Consider the following 16,367-nt stretch of genomic DNA (forward strand, 5'->3'; position numbering starts at 1 on the left):
CACCCTTTAGAGCTCCTTCCTGTGCCGCTCGCCCACCTGCTGCAACAGAACGCCGAGAGAGAAAGCATCTTTTCAACCTTCCTGAGGGAGACGCACTCTAACAGAAAGTGCAGACTCTCCTGTCACTCAAAACGTCCTTTCCCCCCCCACACACAGGCGGCAGCTGGACCCGTGCAGGTGATGGACAGGTCGTTGTCCTGCTGGTGACCTTTTCCAGAGAGTCAGAGGTGTGACTGGAGCACGGACACTGGGAGTCCAAGTTAAATTCATTACCAGTGCAAGATGGCGGCGCCCGCATCCAAGGTATTCTAGCTTCATTTTTGCAGGAAGTGGCGAAGCTTCTTCCATCTTTATTTACAGTCTATGGTTATAACTATAAGAGTCTTGGTACAATAGTTGTGAGCAAATGTACAAAAACGTTTCCAGCTGAAAATGAGCGACTCACACTCTGAGTCGAATATTAAGCTTCTTTACAAATAAATACTTTTCTGACATCTTCTAAATATTTACCAGATATACTGACGTCACATGTTAACTTATTAAATATAAAGCTATTTGGGTTCATATGTGGACAGAGCTGATGTCATCCTGCAGTAGAGCTGCTCTTCACCTTCCCTCAGTCTCTCTATCTCGTCCTCAGTCCTCTGCTTCCCCGGTGATAAAAGGTTTCTGAGTTCCTCTCTTATTTCCTCTACAGTGCTGAACTGACATCTTTAATATGGCTGCTGGCCAGTGTCCATTGCTTTTATGTACTTGACGCTCCCTGATCGAGTCTTTCCTCCGGCTGCGTCTCTGTGATGCTCAGTTGCAAACTTTCATCTCTTTGATCGAGTTCCTTCATCTCCTCTCCTCTTCCTCTCCTCTCGGTCTTGTCTTGTTCATCACCTCTGGCCCGGTCCACTCGTTGCTCTCCACGTCCTCCCTCTGCCTGCTCTTTAGGTTCCCCCCCGTCGCCTCCTTCTTTCCCGTCCCTCACCCCGGGCTGGTCTGTGGATCCCGGTTGAGTTCTAAGTGATCGCAGATGGTCGCTGGCCTTGTTGAAGTAGCTCTGCAGCTCGGCCACAGGTCCCTCAGCAGAGAACAGATGCTCCACATAGACCTGGGCGTATTGATCTGAGGTGATCAGGTCCAGGTTCATGGACGAGGTCACTAAGGAACCGTCAGGTCTCCTCCTTCTCCCTGGAAAGTTCAGCTCAGTTCAGTTAAATGCAACTTGACAGACATTGTGAGAAGTTTTCTTTAAAACAACATCCACCTGTTTCTGTCTCCAAGGTGGACAAAGGCAGCGTCACACTCTTTCCTGTCTCTCTGTCCGTCACAGTGAGTCCCGTCATGGATCCGTCCTCTGGCATCTCGTTGGAGGGGTCACATGACGCAGGGAGACCCCCCCCTCGACATTTCACCACACACACCGTGTTGGACTTATACCTCCTGTAAGAAGAGATTCAAAACAGATCAGAAACCATTTATTCATTGAGATATAAACCTTGATCATTCCAATATCACGGAGATAACATGTTACTGACAGACTGTGGATAAAGAACGACGTTGCGTCTCCACTTCCTACCGTCATCGTGCCCTTCATCAGTCTCAGCTGTCAATCATTATGTTTCACCTCATTTTTGTAAAGTCAAACCAAAATAGATCAAATACCAGTGTGATAATAACGACCTGAAATGACAGAAACCATCCTTGTATGAATGTAACCTGTACTTTGACTTTATACTGCAGCCAGCCACCAGGAGGCCATGAAGATGTTGTGGCTTCACTTTTGAGAAGCTGTCATATCGTCCATCTTTATATAACGTCTCTGTTTGCATGGCTTCTGTGTGTCGGTCACAAAATGTAAACACTCACTGACTTTCATTATTTCCCATCTCATCCCCACATTGTTGATTATTTCCCGTTTGCAGCCGTCTCCTGTTTGACAGGATGTGTCCTCCGTCAGCAGCGAGTGGAAATGTGAGCGTGAGGTTTACTGCAGCACTTTTCCTGACAGGCTGATAAACTTTCTGTGTGTGTTCTCTGTCACAACCGGAGCAGACAGGGAAGCTCGTGGAGCGGCAGACAGCCGGGTCCTGAGCGGCGCTGGTTTCCTCCGTCACTGAGCTTTATTAAAGCAGCTTCCTGTCTCCACGGAGCTGCTGTGTGTTTGCTGTCTGACAACACGGCCCCCAGATATTCCAGTGTTTGCACTCGCACTGTTTTTGTTTGTATTTGTTCCACCTACACACGGCAGAACACAACGTACACTAGCTGCACTGTGAGTGGAATATATTTATATACATAAACCCCACAAAGCCATTATCCCGTGGACATGCAGGCGGGGGAGTTGTAGCTGGCTGGATGTTACCTGTAAGCAGGTATGATCTGTGTGAGGTCCTCCTTGTATTGCTCCAGCGCCGCCCTCGCAGCCCGGGGCTCCACCCGACCTTCCAGTCCAGCCAGTTGAACCAACATCTGGGTGTGAAACGCTGCTCCACTGGCCCAGTGCCTCAGAGACCTGGGGGAGGAAACAGCGTTAGAACTTGTCCTGCTACATCCAACTATACAGAACTTTACCCTCGTCTTCATTATTCTACTGTGGCCCCTGTGTTTCACTTCCCCCCCCCTGCACGATGCCTCGCCCTCACTCACCTGGAGTCACAGTCCCCCCCCAGCAGACAGGTCTTCAGCTGGGTGAGGGTGAGGCTGAGCTGCCCCTCCAGTCGGACGGCGTCCTGGATCAGCTTGTTCCTGTCGCTCAGGTTGATCCTGCAGCGCTTCAGGTACTCCTCCATCACCTCCTGCAGCTCCCCCACTCTCTGCTGCGGGAACAAGCTCCAACACATGAACAGCTCTCCCAAACCTTCTGTCTCACTTCAGCACTTTTTGAATCTTTTTAAAGACTTTTTTTAATGTGCTGGAGCAATAACTTGTTTCTTTTAACTACTGTTACAAACTCCCGTCTTTATTTGACATCAGCGGTCTCACCTGGCCCGACGATGACCCCGCTGACTTCCCTTTCACCCCCGACCCCTGTCTCGATGACGTGTAAGCCATATCCATCACCATGGTAACCACCAGTCCCACCAATCCAGCCAGGCGCGGCTCATCCGAGAAGGTTGTCAATCTGCCAATCAGATCCCTCAGGTAGGCGGGCGCCCTGTTCCCAATGTCGCCCTGCAGCTGGGGGGGGGGGGGGGGGGACAGAAACATTCATGATGAAACGTAACCGAACTCCAGCTCAGCGTCTCTTATCATCCGTCTCTGTAAAAATACAAATGCTCAGCGAGGAGATTTCTCTTCTTCTTTCCTTCATCATCACGTTGGTCCTTGGTGACCATTGATTTATTTACCAGCAGGAGTGAAACAGGAGTGAAACAGGAGTGAAGCAGGAGTGAAACAGGAGTGAAACAGGAGTGAAGCAGGAGTGAAACAGGAGTGAAGCAGGAGTGAAACAGGAGTGAAGCAGGAGTGAAACAGGAGTGAAGCAGGAGTGAAACAGGAGTGAAACAGGAGTGAAACAGGAGTGAAGCAGGAGTGAAACAGGAGTGATGCCTCGTGTTGCACAATCACTCTTTTCTTACTGTCTCAAGGCAATGGCATCTACACCCCCCCCCCCCCCTCCTCCTTATTGACTACTGACCTTATTCTGAATAAGACTGATCATAATGTAACATGAGTTGCTAATTATGACTCATGTCAACATACGTGCACTACGTCATACGTGCACTACTTCATACGTGCACTACGTCATACGTGCACTACTTCATACGTGCACTACTTCATACGTGCACTACTTCATACGTGCACTACGTCATACGTGCACTACTTCATACGTGCAGCGTTCACCCCACTATTTTAAACCCCCAGCCTGAAAGTATAACTGTTGTATGTTGATGTTGCCGTAATGCGATGAAGAAATAAACCTGCTCAGGAGCTGATTCTCTACATGTCTTGATGTGATTATTATTATTATTCCTAGTTCCATATTCTGGTAAATCACAAGATGATATTTACATGAAAGTGTTAATCTGGTTAATATTGGTGTCAATGTACACGTGTTGTGTTTCCTCAATGTTCTGCTCATAACCAGAATTATCATCGCTCACACACACTGTCATGCTTTTTGAAAATATAAATCTTATCAACCTCTCGCAGTTGTTGCTGGAGGCGGTCCTGGGGGTCGAAACCCTCCTGGTGATTGGCCAAGAGGAGCGGGTGCACAACTCCCAGGTCAGGCACAGCTCCGCCTTCCAGCATGGCGCCGAAGAGGAGGGAGCCGAGGGCGTCCTTCACTTGAGAACACTCTTCATCTGAGGAGAACAGCTGGCCCATGATGGTGTGTGTCTGTGTGTGTGTGTGTGTGTGTGTGTGTTGACAAACCAGGAGACAACTCTTCATCTATGGCAGCTTCTGAGGAAGAAGAGGAGGAATTAAACTGCAGTTCATACAGTGTAAACAAACCTCAGACATTGAGCTAATACTGAACCACAAACAGTAAATAATGCATATGATTAAACAAATGTAATTATGTGCTGTCCTACTTATGCACAACACATAATATGTAATAAGTTAAAGGGCTTTAACACAAGTGGTGAATCGTGGTCTGTACGACTAAAAGCACGTCTTCAATTCATCATGTTAACATTAACCTTATAAATCCATAACAACACAAACACAACAACACAAACATGAGCCAACCTGCCACCTCTCAGTCTGAGTGAGTCTCTTCCGGCCTCTGGGTTCTTCACCCCTCCTCTTCCTCCCCTGCACATCCTGCTGCAGAGATGAATCAAGACAACACAGCAGAGGAAGAAGCTCAGCAGCAAAGCTACAGCTCCCTCTAGCGGCAGAGAGAAGCCAATGCAGCTGCTCTGAAAGAGGAGGAAGGGATTGAGTGTGAGAAGCAGCAGGAATGAGACTGTTGGGTCGTATTTTTTATTTTATGTCGTTTACTTTCTTCACAGCAGAGTGAAAATGTTGCTGCTCACAAATGTCTTTTCTTTGCCTCATGTGAAATAAATCCTCTTCTCTTTTTGAAGATGTATTAATTTGAGCTAAAGTCTGATGTTCCTTCTTTCAGTTACTGTGTCAGCTCGTTGTAAACTAATCAAGTTTTCTTTTCCATCTCATGAATCGTATTATTTCAGATAAAGATCAGTGGAGTGAGACTGAGATAAGAGCGTTTTGGTTCTGAACCCTCAGACTCACTGAGACTGCACCTCTGGACCCTCTGGACCCTCTGGACCCTCTGGACCTCTGGACCCTCTGGACCCTCTGGACCTCTGGACCTCTGGACCTCTGGACCCTCTGGACCCTCTGGACCTCTGGACCCTCTGGACCTCTGCACCCTCTGGACCCTCTGGACCCTCTGGACCTCTGGACCCTCTGGACCCTCTGGACCTCTGGACCTCTGGACCTCTGGACCCTCTGGACCTCTGGACCCTCTGGACCTCTGGACCCTCTGGACCTCTGCACCCTCTGGACCTCTGCACCCTCTGGACCTCTGGACCCTCTGGACCCTCTGGACCCTCTGGACCCTCTGGACCCTCTGGACCCTCTGGACTGGACCTGTGTCGTCTCTTCTGGTCCAAAGACCCGATGCAGCCATTCGAAGGAGGCAGATCTCTCTCTGAGTGGGTCTCTGTTGCCTGTGTGCTGTTTGTGCATGAAGAATAAAAATCAGAGAATAGTTTTTATTTTTGCACCTTTTTCATAATCTTTAAGTGAATGTGTGATAGTGGAACTGTGCGGGGGGGGCTCCCCGGAACAGGCCAGATGTCCTTTAGAATTAAAGTAGTAACTGCAAACTCAAATAACAGCTGTGTCAAACATTGAAGAAATAGGCCAAGGGCTTCCAGCTCTTTTATTCAGATAAATGGAGCAGTGGCCTCGTGTGATGTTGACTTTCTTCACTTGGGGATTTGGGATTTTGTGAAGTGTGAGTTCTTTGTTAACTGGGACAAGGGCTTGTGCACCGTCAGGCCTCAGAGTATCTGGGCTGAATGAACCTGTTCCTCAGGTGAATGTGGATCTGCAGGGTGTTCATCATGTGGATTAAACTTCTGAGACCTTCCTCCACGTTGGAACCTGTCTTCCTCCTCTCCAGTGCTCAGCTGGGACGACGTTGCACCAGCAGCATGTGGCGTCTCCTGCGCTGACGGCTGAAGGACTGGAAGCTGTGCCAAGCTCTTCTGTGTCGTGATGTCATGTTGCAACACAGATGAAGGTGGAAATGTGAAGTGGGTCACTTATTGTGAATCGTTGTGTTTCCCTCATAAGGTCGATGGTGATTTTAGCATCTAGCAGCTCATTGTTTTGGTTTTATCTAAATAAAGATGGACGATTAGACAAAAGTGAAGCCAAAACATCTGGGTCAGCCCCTGGTGGTTGGCAGAAGTAATGGTAATGAACTGTGCCTCCTCCATGTCAGTGGATGGGACATGGACCAAACTGAAAAGTCACAGTTGGTTGTTTTCTGTCATGTTAGGAAGTTCTTATCCAGTGAAGTAGCAGCAGCACACTCTTCAACACGTTGACAGATTTTGCAGCATCTCAAGCTGTTATGAAGACGGAAATATTGCAGTGAGATAAGCAAAGTGATGAATGTTTCCTCCTTCACGAGCCACTCTCTGGGCCACGGCTCCACTTATCTGCAGAGCGTCTTCGCAGCACTTAAGCAGATGAGCCCAACTGGCTGAGGACCAACCGACCGCACCGCGGAAACAGAAGGAGGACGATTCCTTCACGGAACACGTTCTGACGCACGGCAGCAGAGCAGATGTGTAAAGGTAACGACGGCTGGATTCCATGTGGCTCATGGCAGCTTCAGAAATGGTGGTAGGAAGAGTTTATCATTGAAATGAATAAAATGGATTCAATTTTTGGGAAAATGGAATAAAATAATAAAAAATATATTATATTCTGAGAATTACAGGTAGGACTAAATCACATTAAAAGGGGTATTATACAAATTTAAAAAGTATAATTATGTGTGTGTTATGGGTTAGTTAGTGTTGATAATGATATACTGACGTTAAACACAGATAACGATGTCGACCACACACACCTTCCCTGGTTTCTGTCTCTTCATGCTTCTTCCTCTCCTCCCAGTCCCGTTTCCAGCCGGCTGCTCTTTCCCATTTCTCTGGTTATTGTTGATTTTGATAGCTTCTGTCAGTTTGATGCAGTGTTAACTGGTTTTGAGTTCTGCAGCTGGGAGAGGATCTGTCTCTGTCTCTGTCTCTGTCTCTGTCTCTGTCCCTCTCCCTCTCCCTCTCCCTCTCCCTCTCTCTCTCTCCATGGATCCTGAGCCTGTCGACACACTTCACACTCCTCTGAGAGGCAGGAAATATTTCAATGTGCTCACGTTACCGACATACACACACACATCAACACACAGTGATGGTTATTAACGCACACACATATAGTTAGGTGGTGGGAGTTTCCCTGCTCTCGCTCTTTCTCTCCCTCTCTCGTTTGCTCTGATTTCCTCTCTTTTATGCTCCGTCTCTTTGTGAAGGTTTAATTTCCATCTGACAGTGAAGTGTAGATGAAAGGAAAGAAAGAGAGGAGAAGGAAATGATGGAAGAAGAGACAGGAAGAAGAGAAGAGATGAGAAGAATGACCAACCCACCGTGAAGTCATTGGTGAAGTCGTTTTAAATCCTTGAGTTTATTTTTCAGCCCCATTTTGCTTTCTGGAAATCAGAAGTGACCATATTTGGAAGAGCGAAGGGTGGAGCCTGACACGCCCACCTACACCTGCCGCCTGCACCCATTGGACGTTACCTGCTGTCAATCACATGATATCAACGTCCCAGTGCATTCGGTGCTTCGTCGTCAAACTACACGTAGAATATAAATATCCTCAAAGATGGTTTCTGTCGTTAGTTCCTGTCACACTGTGGTATCTTGGTTTTGGACCCGGGTCCTGTTTGTGTGTTGATCATTAACAGAACTTTACGTTATCGTCTCATTTAAACTGATCTGAGCTCCAGAGAAACTCAGTGAAGTCGACTCTGCTCTGATTGGTCCGATGTGATGAAGTTGTTAAACAGAGCTTCTGTTTCTTGCCCTCCTCCAGATGATCTATTCATCCATTATTCTTACCTCCCTCCCTCTCTCTCTCTCTCTTCATGATCCCTCCTCCCCCGCCTCTCTCCTCCACCTGCCCCCCCTCCCTCTCTGTCTGCATTCATCCTCCTCTATCCGTTCATTTACGGGTGTGGAGGAGAATAAAAGCAAGTTTAATGTACAGTAATATATCATCCCATGGCCGGGCGCCAGACGGCATCCATTTTGTGACGCTGTTGTGTTCACTTAGCAGCAGTGGGTCTAATTATTGCAAATGGCAGCTGTAGAAAGGAGTATTAATGTCTCCTTTCTACATGAATACATCCAATATTATGGGCTGATGAAAAGTGTAGTCGCAGGCGAAACTTTACAGAGAGTGAGAGTGAAGGGAAAGAGAAAAGCTGAAGTGCAAGGTAAGCCCCATAAATCCAACTTAATTTTGAATTAGATGTGTCCTGGAGTAAAGGTGCAGTAATCAGCATCCATCTCCCGGTACCACCATCTCTGATCGGGGTCATGATCTGACCCTCCGTGTGTTCTGACCGAGATGAACAGAAGAAGCAGAACTTTGTGGTTCTTTGAGTAATAACATGAGTTAAATGAACGATGAAGCCATTTTTCAAATGCATGTAATGTAGCGACGGATCATTTTCTTCTGTCTGACTGAGAATACTAACGACGCATGAGTGAAACCAAATATGACTCACAAAAACAATATCGTCACTGGAGCGACAACAGAAAGATATTTATCATGGCTTCCATTTTTAATCCATGTTCTGGATCTTGATTGAAAAGTTGCTGGTTCACGACTTTGGTCCAGAATCAGTTTTCTCAGGAACCATTGGATGGATGCCATGAAAGTGTCATTGTCCCCACACGTGGTTAATGATGGTGATATCATTTTTTAACTTGACTATTAAATTTTTTAGACTTTTTAAAATGAACATCTGAATATGAAGAATCCATTTGGCAAAAAGTTCAAAACAAATATCTTCTGCTTGACGGACATTTCTCTCATCTTTGGACTGAATGAAACGATCACTGTCTCCGATCGTGTGATTGTTGCTACTGTGAATATTTGTATAATAAATATGTAAATGTTGCTGTGACTTCTGCTGGATTTGAAACTTGGATTCGTTAAGAACAAATATATCAAAGTGCTGGTTTCCAGTTGTCAATTAGAGAAATGACTCGTTGATTCAAAGGAAATCAAATCCTCACTCACTGATGCAATATGACATCAATCTAAAGTAATACCTGTGTTTGCTGTCACATCAATATATTCTGTGATCATAATTCTTCATCATTACGATGGAGCTGCTCAGGTCAGTGCAGCCCGTCAGCGTCTGTCAGGTTTACAGCTCAGTGCAACAGGCACAGAAACTGCAGCAGGGGTGTGTGTGTGTGTGTGTGTGTGTGTGTGTGTGTGTGTGTGTGTGTGTGTGTGTGTGTGTGCGTACGTGCGTGCGTGCGTGCGTGTGTGTGTGCGTGCATGCGTGTGTCTCACTGAACCGGTGTGTATTAACATGTGCACTGGCATTTTGCTGTTTTTATGTTTTGTTGAAAGTTTAGTTGTGTGATATTGGAATATATAACAAGAAATTATGATAAATACATTAAAAATACAGTATATAGTCATTTGTATGAGATCAACTTATATAACTACTATTTCCTTGTATTAAACGTTCAACTGCATTAATGTAATATTTAGTGATTGAAGCCACATCTGATCTTTTCTTGTTATACTTCTATTTACTGGCCTGTGGAATCTGTGCTATTTGATAAACATGTTCCACATCGTAATTCATGTGTTTCTGAATTTCATTTCTACATTTATTTTATTTCATGTTATTTTCATTGTATTCTTCAGATTGTTGCTGTTTGTCTCATGTTCTGGTGAGAGAGCGCCCCCTGCCGGTCACGACGGGTTCCTGCGCACACTGGAGACACACTTCCTGTTCCGGTGTCAACAAACGATCCAACATGGAGCCGCTCAGCAGCTCGAAGTGAGCACGAGGATCGTGATGTCTGAGCCTGGCGGTGAGGGGGGGTGTGTTCGGTACTTCTGCACCGCCGGTAACGGGATGGAGCCTTTTCTAACGGAGGAGCTGCGGAGGAAGCTGGAGGCGGAGGATGTGAGTGACCGTCACCATGACAACCTCCTCCACGAGCCCAGTGTGTTCAGCCTCAGACTCTGATGCTGTTTAATACTTTATAATACTTTATAACACTTTATAATACTTTATAACACTTTATAATACTTTATAATACTTTATAATACTTTATAACTCTGATATGAAAACAGTCAGTTCCAGGGTTTGTGAGCTTCTTGTTCCACTAGTTCAGTTTCAGAGAAAGTTTGAGAGACGTCGACTTGTTTCAGATGTTTTCAGCTTCAAGATGATGAAAAGCAGCTGTAGGTTGGAAATAATGTTGTGAACTAATATTTAGAAACGTTTTCTCTTCTTGCTCCTGCAACCATCACTTTATAACCTTTACATACAAACTACTACAGAGTGGACACGGTGTAGATAATGTTCATACTCACAGTTCACTCACAGAACTTCATCTGACCTGTGTGGATCAATAAAGTTTGATCTTATCTTATCTTATTAACGTTTTGTAGCTAAACGAGTTTTGACAGATATAGATATTGAACACAGTCTAGAGTATAAATACATAAACATATGTGTATTTATAATTTGCAGCAGACTGTAGTTTTCAGGATTTACTGTTGTGTGATTTTCAGTCACATCAGTTAAATATCTAAATATTTAGCATTAACATATTGAGCTGCAACAATTCCTTGATTGATTGATTAGTGGATTGACCATGAATTAACTTTTGGATCATTTTGTTTCGTCATTTTAAAACCAAAATTGGCAAATATGTTTTCATGTTCCTGTATGTGAGGATCAGTGCTGGACGAGGTGGTCGATTTAGATAATTATCCCCATAAATGTCCCATTTAATTTCTCTTCAGTGTTATGATGACTCTGCGTCTGTAGGTCAAAGCAGTTACAGGCCTTTAATAATCACATGTGAGGGACTCGTCCTGAATGGTTAGAATCTCTGTGCTGTGTCCAGGTGACCCAGCTCTCAGGGAAGGTGTTGTTCAGCTCGTCGGTGAGGATCCACAGAGTCGTGGAGCTGAAGGCTGCAGAGAGACTCTTCCTCCTGTTGAAGCACGAGGCGCCGCTGCAGCTCTGCTCCCTCACCAGCCCAGGTACCAGCCCAGGTACCAGCTCCACTCATGTCATAAAGTTAGTCTGGGATCTTAACACTCCAGTAACTTGAGCCAATTATCATCTGATTCTTCTCTTGGACATTTAAAAACACCTCAGATGACTTGTTTTACTAAATATAACCAGAAACATGTGATTCTAAGTAGATGAACGTCCACAAATATCAATAATGAAGACGCTCTACATCACTTAAAGAAATCTCTCTCAGTGAATCATAACTATCTTGCAGTTTAAGCCCTGATCATCTTTTTTCCGCTGACTTTTGATCTGTGATTTCACAGCCAAGGCCGCCGCTGTGCTGAAGTCCAGACTGCTGGGCGACAGGAACCAGTGGACCAGCGCCGCGTTGACGTGGAGTCGCCTGCAGGGGGAACTAGCTCAAGGAAGAAGAACCGCTGCCAACACCTCGAGCACCCCCCAGGGGGTGATGAGTAGGAAAGAGGAGGGGAGAGGGAGTGAAGAACAGATGGAAGAGGAGGGATGGTGCGAGAGTGGAAAGAGAGCAGGGGAACAGAGGGAAGAAGAAAGAGAGACCAGGGGGCTGAGAGGAGGTGAACATGAAGAGGAAGCACAGACTCTGGAGAAGAAGAGGAAACGAGAGATGAGCAGAGAAAACTGTGGAGTTGAAGAGCAGATGCTGGAGAAAAGGATAAAGAGGAAGAATGACGAGGAGGCTGCTGAGAAAGAGAGACAGGATGAAGATGATGAAGAGGAGAGGAGGATGATAAGTAGCAGAGGATCAGTGCAAAGTGGCAGCAAGAAGAAAAACGACTTGGCAGAGGACTGCTCTGTGGAAAACATGGAACATGGTACAAATTACTTCATTATTTATATCAGGATTTAAGTCAGACATCTTTCAGTCGTTGCTGATTTCTTCCTTCCTCCTTTGTTTCCCTTGTTCGTCTGGATTCAGTAAAACCTGCAGGAGGAGCAGATCAGAAACCAGCTCAGCTCAGCAGGATCACACCAGAGATCACTTCCTCTGTCACGCTCTCGTTTCGGATCAGCTGCAAGTGCACGGGATCTGTGTCTCGACTCTTCAGCTCACAGGTGCAGGAAGTTAAACACGCGTGATGAAGCCTGAACAGTCACAACCGGGGCCAAGATTATCTCAAGATACAAATATTCATCTGAGTCCATATCCATGATCATCACCATAAATGTTGTATTGTTATTTCTTTTAACTCCAAAGCCTTTTGCTCCTGAGTGAAGGTTGTGGTCTTATACTCACAAACAATCAATTCTTATATTGCTATTGATGAAAATTGTAATGCGATATTATTGGTAATTCTTTTATTACTCAGGCCTTGGTCAGATTATTGTCTCTTTCAGGTGAATGTTCACAACAAAGCTCAGAAAACACAGTTAGTTTGATGTTTGTGTAGAATTATGAGAATCTGTGGACAAACCCACAGATTATAGTTCACACAGAGAACACACCCTCACACAGAAAGCATCCTCATCAACCAGAGGTGCAGAATCCATTAATAACTTTGTGTTACTCTACATTCAGATGAACATATATATGAAACTTGTGTCTCACGCAGGAGGTGAGCAGAGTGATGGGCGTGGGATTGAGCCGAATGATGAGCTGGAAGGTTGATCTGAAGAATCCACAGCTGGAGGTTAGAACAGAACCACCCTGCCTCTATCGATTATAGAATCATAACAGCCTGAGTCAGATGGATATATTGTGTTTTCCTGCAGGTGAATGTTTATCTGAGTGACGACCTGTGTCTGCTGGGGATCCCACTGAGCAGGTAACTGGCTGGAACCCGTTCCCTCCACTTCACACTGTGTTTACACCATGACATACTAAGATTCTCTGTGTCTTTATGTCTTCTCTCTGCTGCAAGTTCAGCTTTGTGTCTTTGTGTTGTTTCTCACCGCCGTGTGTCATCGCCAGTTTCCTGGGATTTGTTGAGGTTTTGTTGCCAGCGTGACTTGGCAGCCTGATCCCAGACTCCCTCACCAGCAGAACCTTAAATCCCAGGAGAACAGTTGATTTACACCCGGTGCTGGGAGACGAGTCTGTTTCTTACTGTGGTTTCCATTCCTGCAGGTTACCTCTGGCTCACCGCAGCTACATGAAGACCACCGGGCTGAGGTCGACGATCGCCTGGGCCATGGCGTCACTGGCTCACATTCAGGTGCCGACACACACTCTGCTCTTTATTGTGTGACTTCTTCTTTATTATCTCTGTGTTTTTGATTTTGTATGAAAATCTGGAGATATTATTAACTTAATACTACAATTAAGGCTCCTTATTTGGGTTATTGCAGCCATTTAAAGTTTGCATTAGTTTTATTAATCCATAGTAAAAACCAAGGTGACTGTTCTGCCTTGAAGCTGCTCCACTGAAGTCGTCCTCATTCAACCTGTATGTCCTCTGTTTGTTGTCCACTACTCGTCAGTCTGTGAAAGCTTTTAGTTAAAGTCCCAGTGAAGCAGCAGAGTAACTGTCCGTCTGTTCCCTCCTGTTTCTCAGCCAGGCTTCTGTGTGCTGGACCCGATGTGCGGAGTGGGAACCATCTTGATAGAAGCAGCGCAGGAGAACAAGGTGAGGACAGGAAACCACCCAACACTGTGAAAAGGGAACTGTTGGATTTTTTGGTTTCGTCCGCTTGTTGACCTGTGTTGGACGTGAATGGAGAGAATTAAGATCAGTTCACTTTAGTCTGTAGTTTAGTTCCTCATCGCAGTTAGTGCAGTTTTATATGATTTCATTCATTTTGATTTATTATTGATTGCTATGATTGGACAAGTCCTCTGTGGCCTCTCTGGAAATATCAGCGGTTTTCATATCATCACCATAAAGAAGAATACACTCAGAGGAGCTTGCCGGTGGAATAATAATATTATAAACTTATGTCTCGCTCTCCGTGGGGTCTTCAGGCCGCCTGTTTCCTGGGCGTGGACATTGATGACAGACAGCTGCAGAAGGCCAATGAGAACATAGAGTTTGCAGAATTGAGGAAGAGGATACAGCTGCTGAAAGCTTCGTCTATGGGTAAGAACACCTGCAATAAATAACCACCAGTCGATTCTGCAGTGTAATGTACGGCAGTCATATGTCATTAAAACATCGATATGTTGTTTGACAGACCTACTGTGTGTTTGGACTTGTACAGAACATTTGTGTCTAGATGCTCAAAAGGTCAAAAGTCTGTGTTTGAAGTAGTTAAGTGAAACATATACAATGACATCATTTAATCTTTGAAATATGAAATGAAAAATACTTTCCCCTGTATACTCTTTTTCTATTTGAACTATTTTTCGTATAAGAGGAAACATGTGCACATAAACATACGAGTAGCTCAAATTTAAATGTGTTATTAATATTAAATGAGTAGCTTGGAAACAGTGACACATGAAATCTTGAGTGTCTCAGAGAGATGAACATTCAGGTGAAGATGCTCTTGACTTCGCTCTTTGTGGAGACAGAGGATCCTCAGTGTTGTGGATGGACTCAGTGAGTGGGAGGTGAGAGTGAACCCTGCTGTCCTGTGTTAAATGACTTCTTGGCTCCTCTGTGCTCCTGCAGCGCTGCCTCTGCCCAGCGCCAGCGTCGATGCCCTGATCTGTGACCTCCCGTTTGGCAGGAAGTTTGGCACCAAAACAAACATGGCTGCCAACCTGCCAGTCATTGTCGCAGAGATGGAGAGGTGTGTTTCCCCGTGTGTCTGTTTCTCTTCTTTCTTTCAGTGAATCACAAGATGGAACTAGTTTGTGTTGCACGTCACTATAGAAATTCAATATTCTAAAGACGTAAAAAGTTTTTAATTCGTTAAACATTACGTACCAGATCTTAAATACTTCTAGGGAGGTCTTAATTATGTTAACACTCATTCAACTCGACTTTTAGTATTAGCACCCAGTAATAAAACTACTAATAAAACCAGTGTGGAACTGATGACTGTCTACAAACCAGTGTAAATAATTCTGGGACTCCAATATTCCTTCATATCCGTCGTACTTGACATTGATCTTTAATTTCATTTGTTATGGTCTAAAAAACTCTTAGACTTAACTTGTAGAAAGCTGCAGAAACCCAGCGGCTGCGTCCCAATAATTCTGCTCATATCAATGTGTTTGAGTATTTGATTTGATGTTGACATGTTTGTGTTGTTCTTCTTTCTCGTTTTTAAATCCAATAAGCTCGTCTGTTATCACACTAACTGTCCAGATGACTTGTGGCTGAAATGACTGAATGCTTATGTGTCCAGAGTTCTCCGAGTGGGTGGATCCCTGGTTCTGCTCCTGAGTCCTCAGTTGTCCTTTCTCCTGAAAAAACTCCTGGCTCCAAAAGACCCGATGCCTCAACCTGGAACCAAAGACTGTCCGTGTCCTCCACTGTCTTCTACAGAGCAGCAGACTGTCCAAACGCAGCAGGGAGTCAAACCCTCACCTCCCCAGGAAAGAGACACTCAGACTGGGCAACAACTGCCTCCACCCCCCTCCTCTCTGAAGCACCACACAACTCTGAGAGTCAGTTTAGGTGCCATAGACGGACTCATCCACAAATATGTTAAAGTTGATGCTTGATCCGTGTTGATGGAAGTCACTTTTTTTACTTTTTTACTTGCCAGATTTTATTATAACTACTCTGACACATGTGTATTTGTTTCCATGTGGTTTTTATTGTAAATTTCTTGAATAAATACACGTTTTTTTGAAACAATGGTGAATTGTGATCTCTGTTTGAACTGTAGATCTGAACGTTAATCCTTCACCCATCTTGTTATTGTACATTTAACTTACATTCATAACTTTATCTGGAAGAAGCTTGTGCTGTAGGTCTAAACTTAATATTTGAAATGATTGTTTGTGAGTTTTTAATGAAAAACAGAACAGACAATGTTCCAGTTTGTCTCTCAGCCCTGTTTAACCTCATCCTGTCAGGGACACATAAACCCAATCCTATTAGTTAGGATGGAAAACAGCTCATAAATATATTACATTTTTAAAAGGCTCAGTGATTTGAGGCACTGTAGTTTTTAGCAAACATTACACAAACATATGCATTTAGGGTTTTGATGCAAATGATGTAATGTCTTGTTG

The 16,367-nt window shown here is 44.8% G+C and overlaps 2 protein-coding genes across 5 annotated transcripts; one reads left to right on the forward strand and one right to left on the reverse strand.

Annotated features, from left to right (window-relative positions):
* Positions 1-330: 330 nt before the first annotated feature.
* Positions 331-4,860, reverse strand: LOC117775341. Of its 3 annotated transcripts, none has more exons than XM_034608418.1 (7): positions 4,687-4,860; positions 4,135-4,398; positions 2,974-3,168; positions 2,638-2,804; positions 2,354-2,503; positions 1,256-1,431; positions 331-1,179 (listed from the first exon to the last, which is right to left on the reverse strand). In XM_034608418.1, the coding sequence occupies exons 2-7, from the start codon at positions 4,384-4,386 to the stop codon at positions 746-748; spliced, it is 1,374 nt and encodes a 457-aa protein (XP_034464309.1). In that variant the 5' UTR covers positions 4,387-4,398; positions 4,687-4,860; the 3' UTR covers positions 331-745. The 3 variants fall into 3 exon arrangements, with proteins under 3 accessions (XP_034464309.1, XP_034464311.1, XP_034464310.1); XM_034608420.1 differs by having other exon boundaries at positions 4,135-4,395; positions 4,687-4,714; XM_034608419.1 differs by lacking the exon at positions 4,687-4,860 and adding an exon at positions 4,638-4,659.
* thumpd2 (THUMP domain containing 2) lies at positions 4,230-15,972 on the forward strand. 2 transcript variants are annotated; one of them, XM_034608409.1, is made up of 12 exons: positions 4,230-4,324; positions 9,962-10,195; positions 11,148-11,286; positions 11,587-12,114; positions 12,219-12,355; positions 12,853-12,935; positions 13,018-13,065; positions 13,368-13,455; positions 13,795-13,866; positions 14,202-14,316; positions 14,851-14,971; positions 15,533-15,972. In XM_034608409.1, the coding sequence occupies exons 1-12, from the start codon at positions 4,319-4,321 to the stop codon at positions 15,849-15,851; spliced, it is 1,890 nt and encodes a 629-aa protein (XP_034464300.1). In that variant the 5' UTR covers positions 4,230-4,318; the 3' UTR covers positions 15,852-15,972. The 2 variants fall into 2 exon arrangements, with proteins under 2 accessions (XP_034464300.1, XP_034464301.1); XM_034608410.1 differs by having other exon boundaries at positions 12,853-12,930; positions 13,013-13,065; positions 15,533-15,851.
* Positions 15,973-16,367: the final 395 nt, after the last annotated feature.

This window comes from Hippoglossus hippoglossus, chromosome 15 (assembly GCF_009819705.1).
Source record: "Hippoglossus hippoglossus isolate fHipHip1 chromosome 15, fHipHip1.pri, whole genome shotgun sequence".
NCBI classification, from domain to species: domain Eukaryota; kingdom Metazoa; phylum Chordata; class Actinopteri; order Pleuronectiformes; family Pleuronectidae; genus Hippoglossus; species Hippoglossus hippoglossus.

What these genes read in the sequence shown, in the direction of transcription:
- thumpd2 (XM_034608409.1), top strand. An exon ending in CTCGACTCTTCAGCTCACAG is followed by an intron (nt 12,356 to 12,852) that starts GTGCAGGAAGTT and finishes TGTCTCACGCAG; the next exon opens with GAGGTGAGCAGAGTGATGGG. An exon ending in GCTGAAAGCTTCGTCTATGG is followed by an intron (nt 14,317 to 14,850) that starts GTAAGAACACCT and finishes GTGCTCCTGCAG; the next exon opens with CGCTGCCTCTGCCCAGCGCC.
- LOC117775341 (XM_034608418.1), bottom strand. Translation starts at nt 4,386, where the DNA reads ATGAAGAGTTGTCTCCTGGTTTGTCAACACACACACACACACACACAC. An exon ending in TCCAGCAACAACTGCGAGAG is followed by an intron (nt 3,169 to 4,134) that starts GTTGATAAGATT and finishes CCCCCCCCCCAG; the next exon opens with CTGCAGGGCGACATTGGGAA. An exon ending in CAGATCATACCTGCTTACAG is followed by an intron (nt 1,432 to 2,353) that starts GTAACATCCAGC and finishes CTCTTCTTACAG; the next exon opens with GAGGTATAAGTCCAACACGG.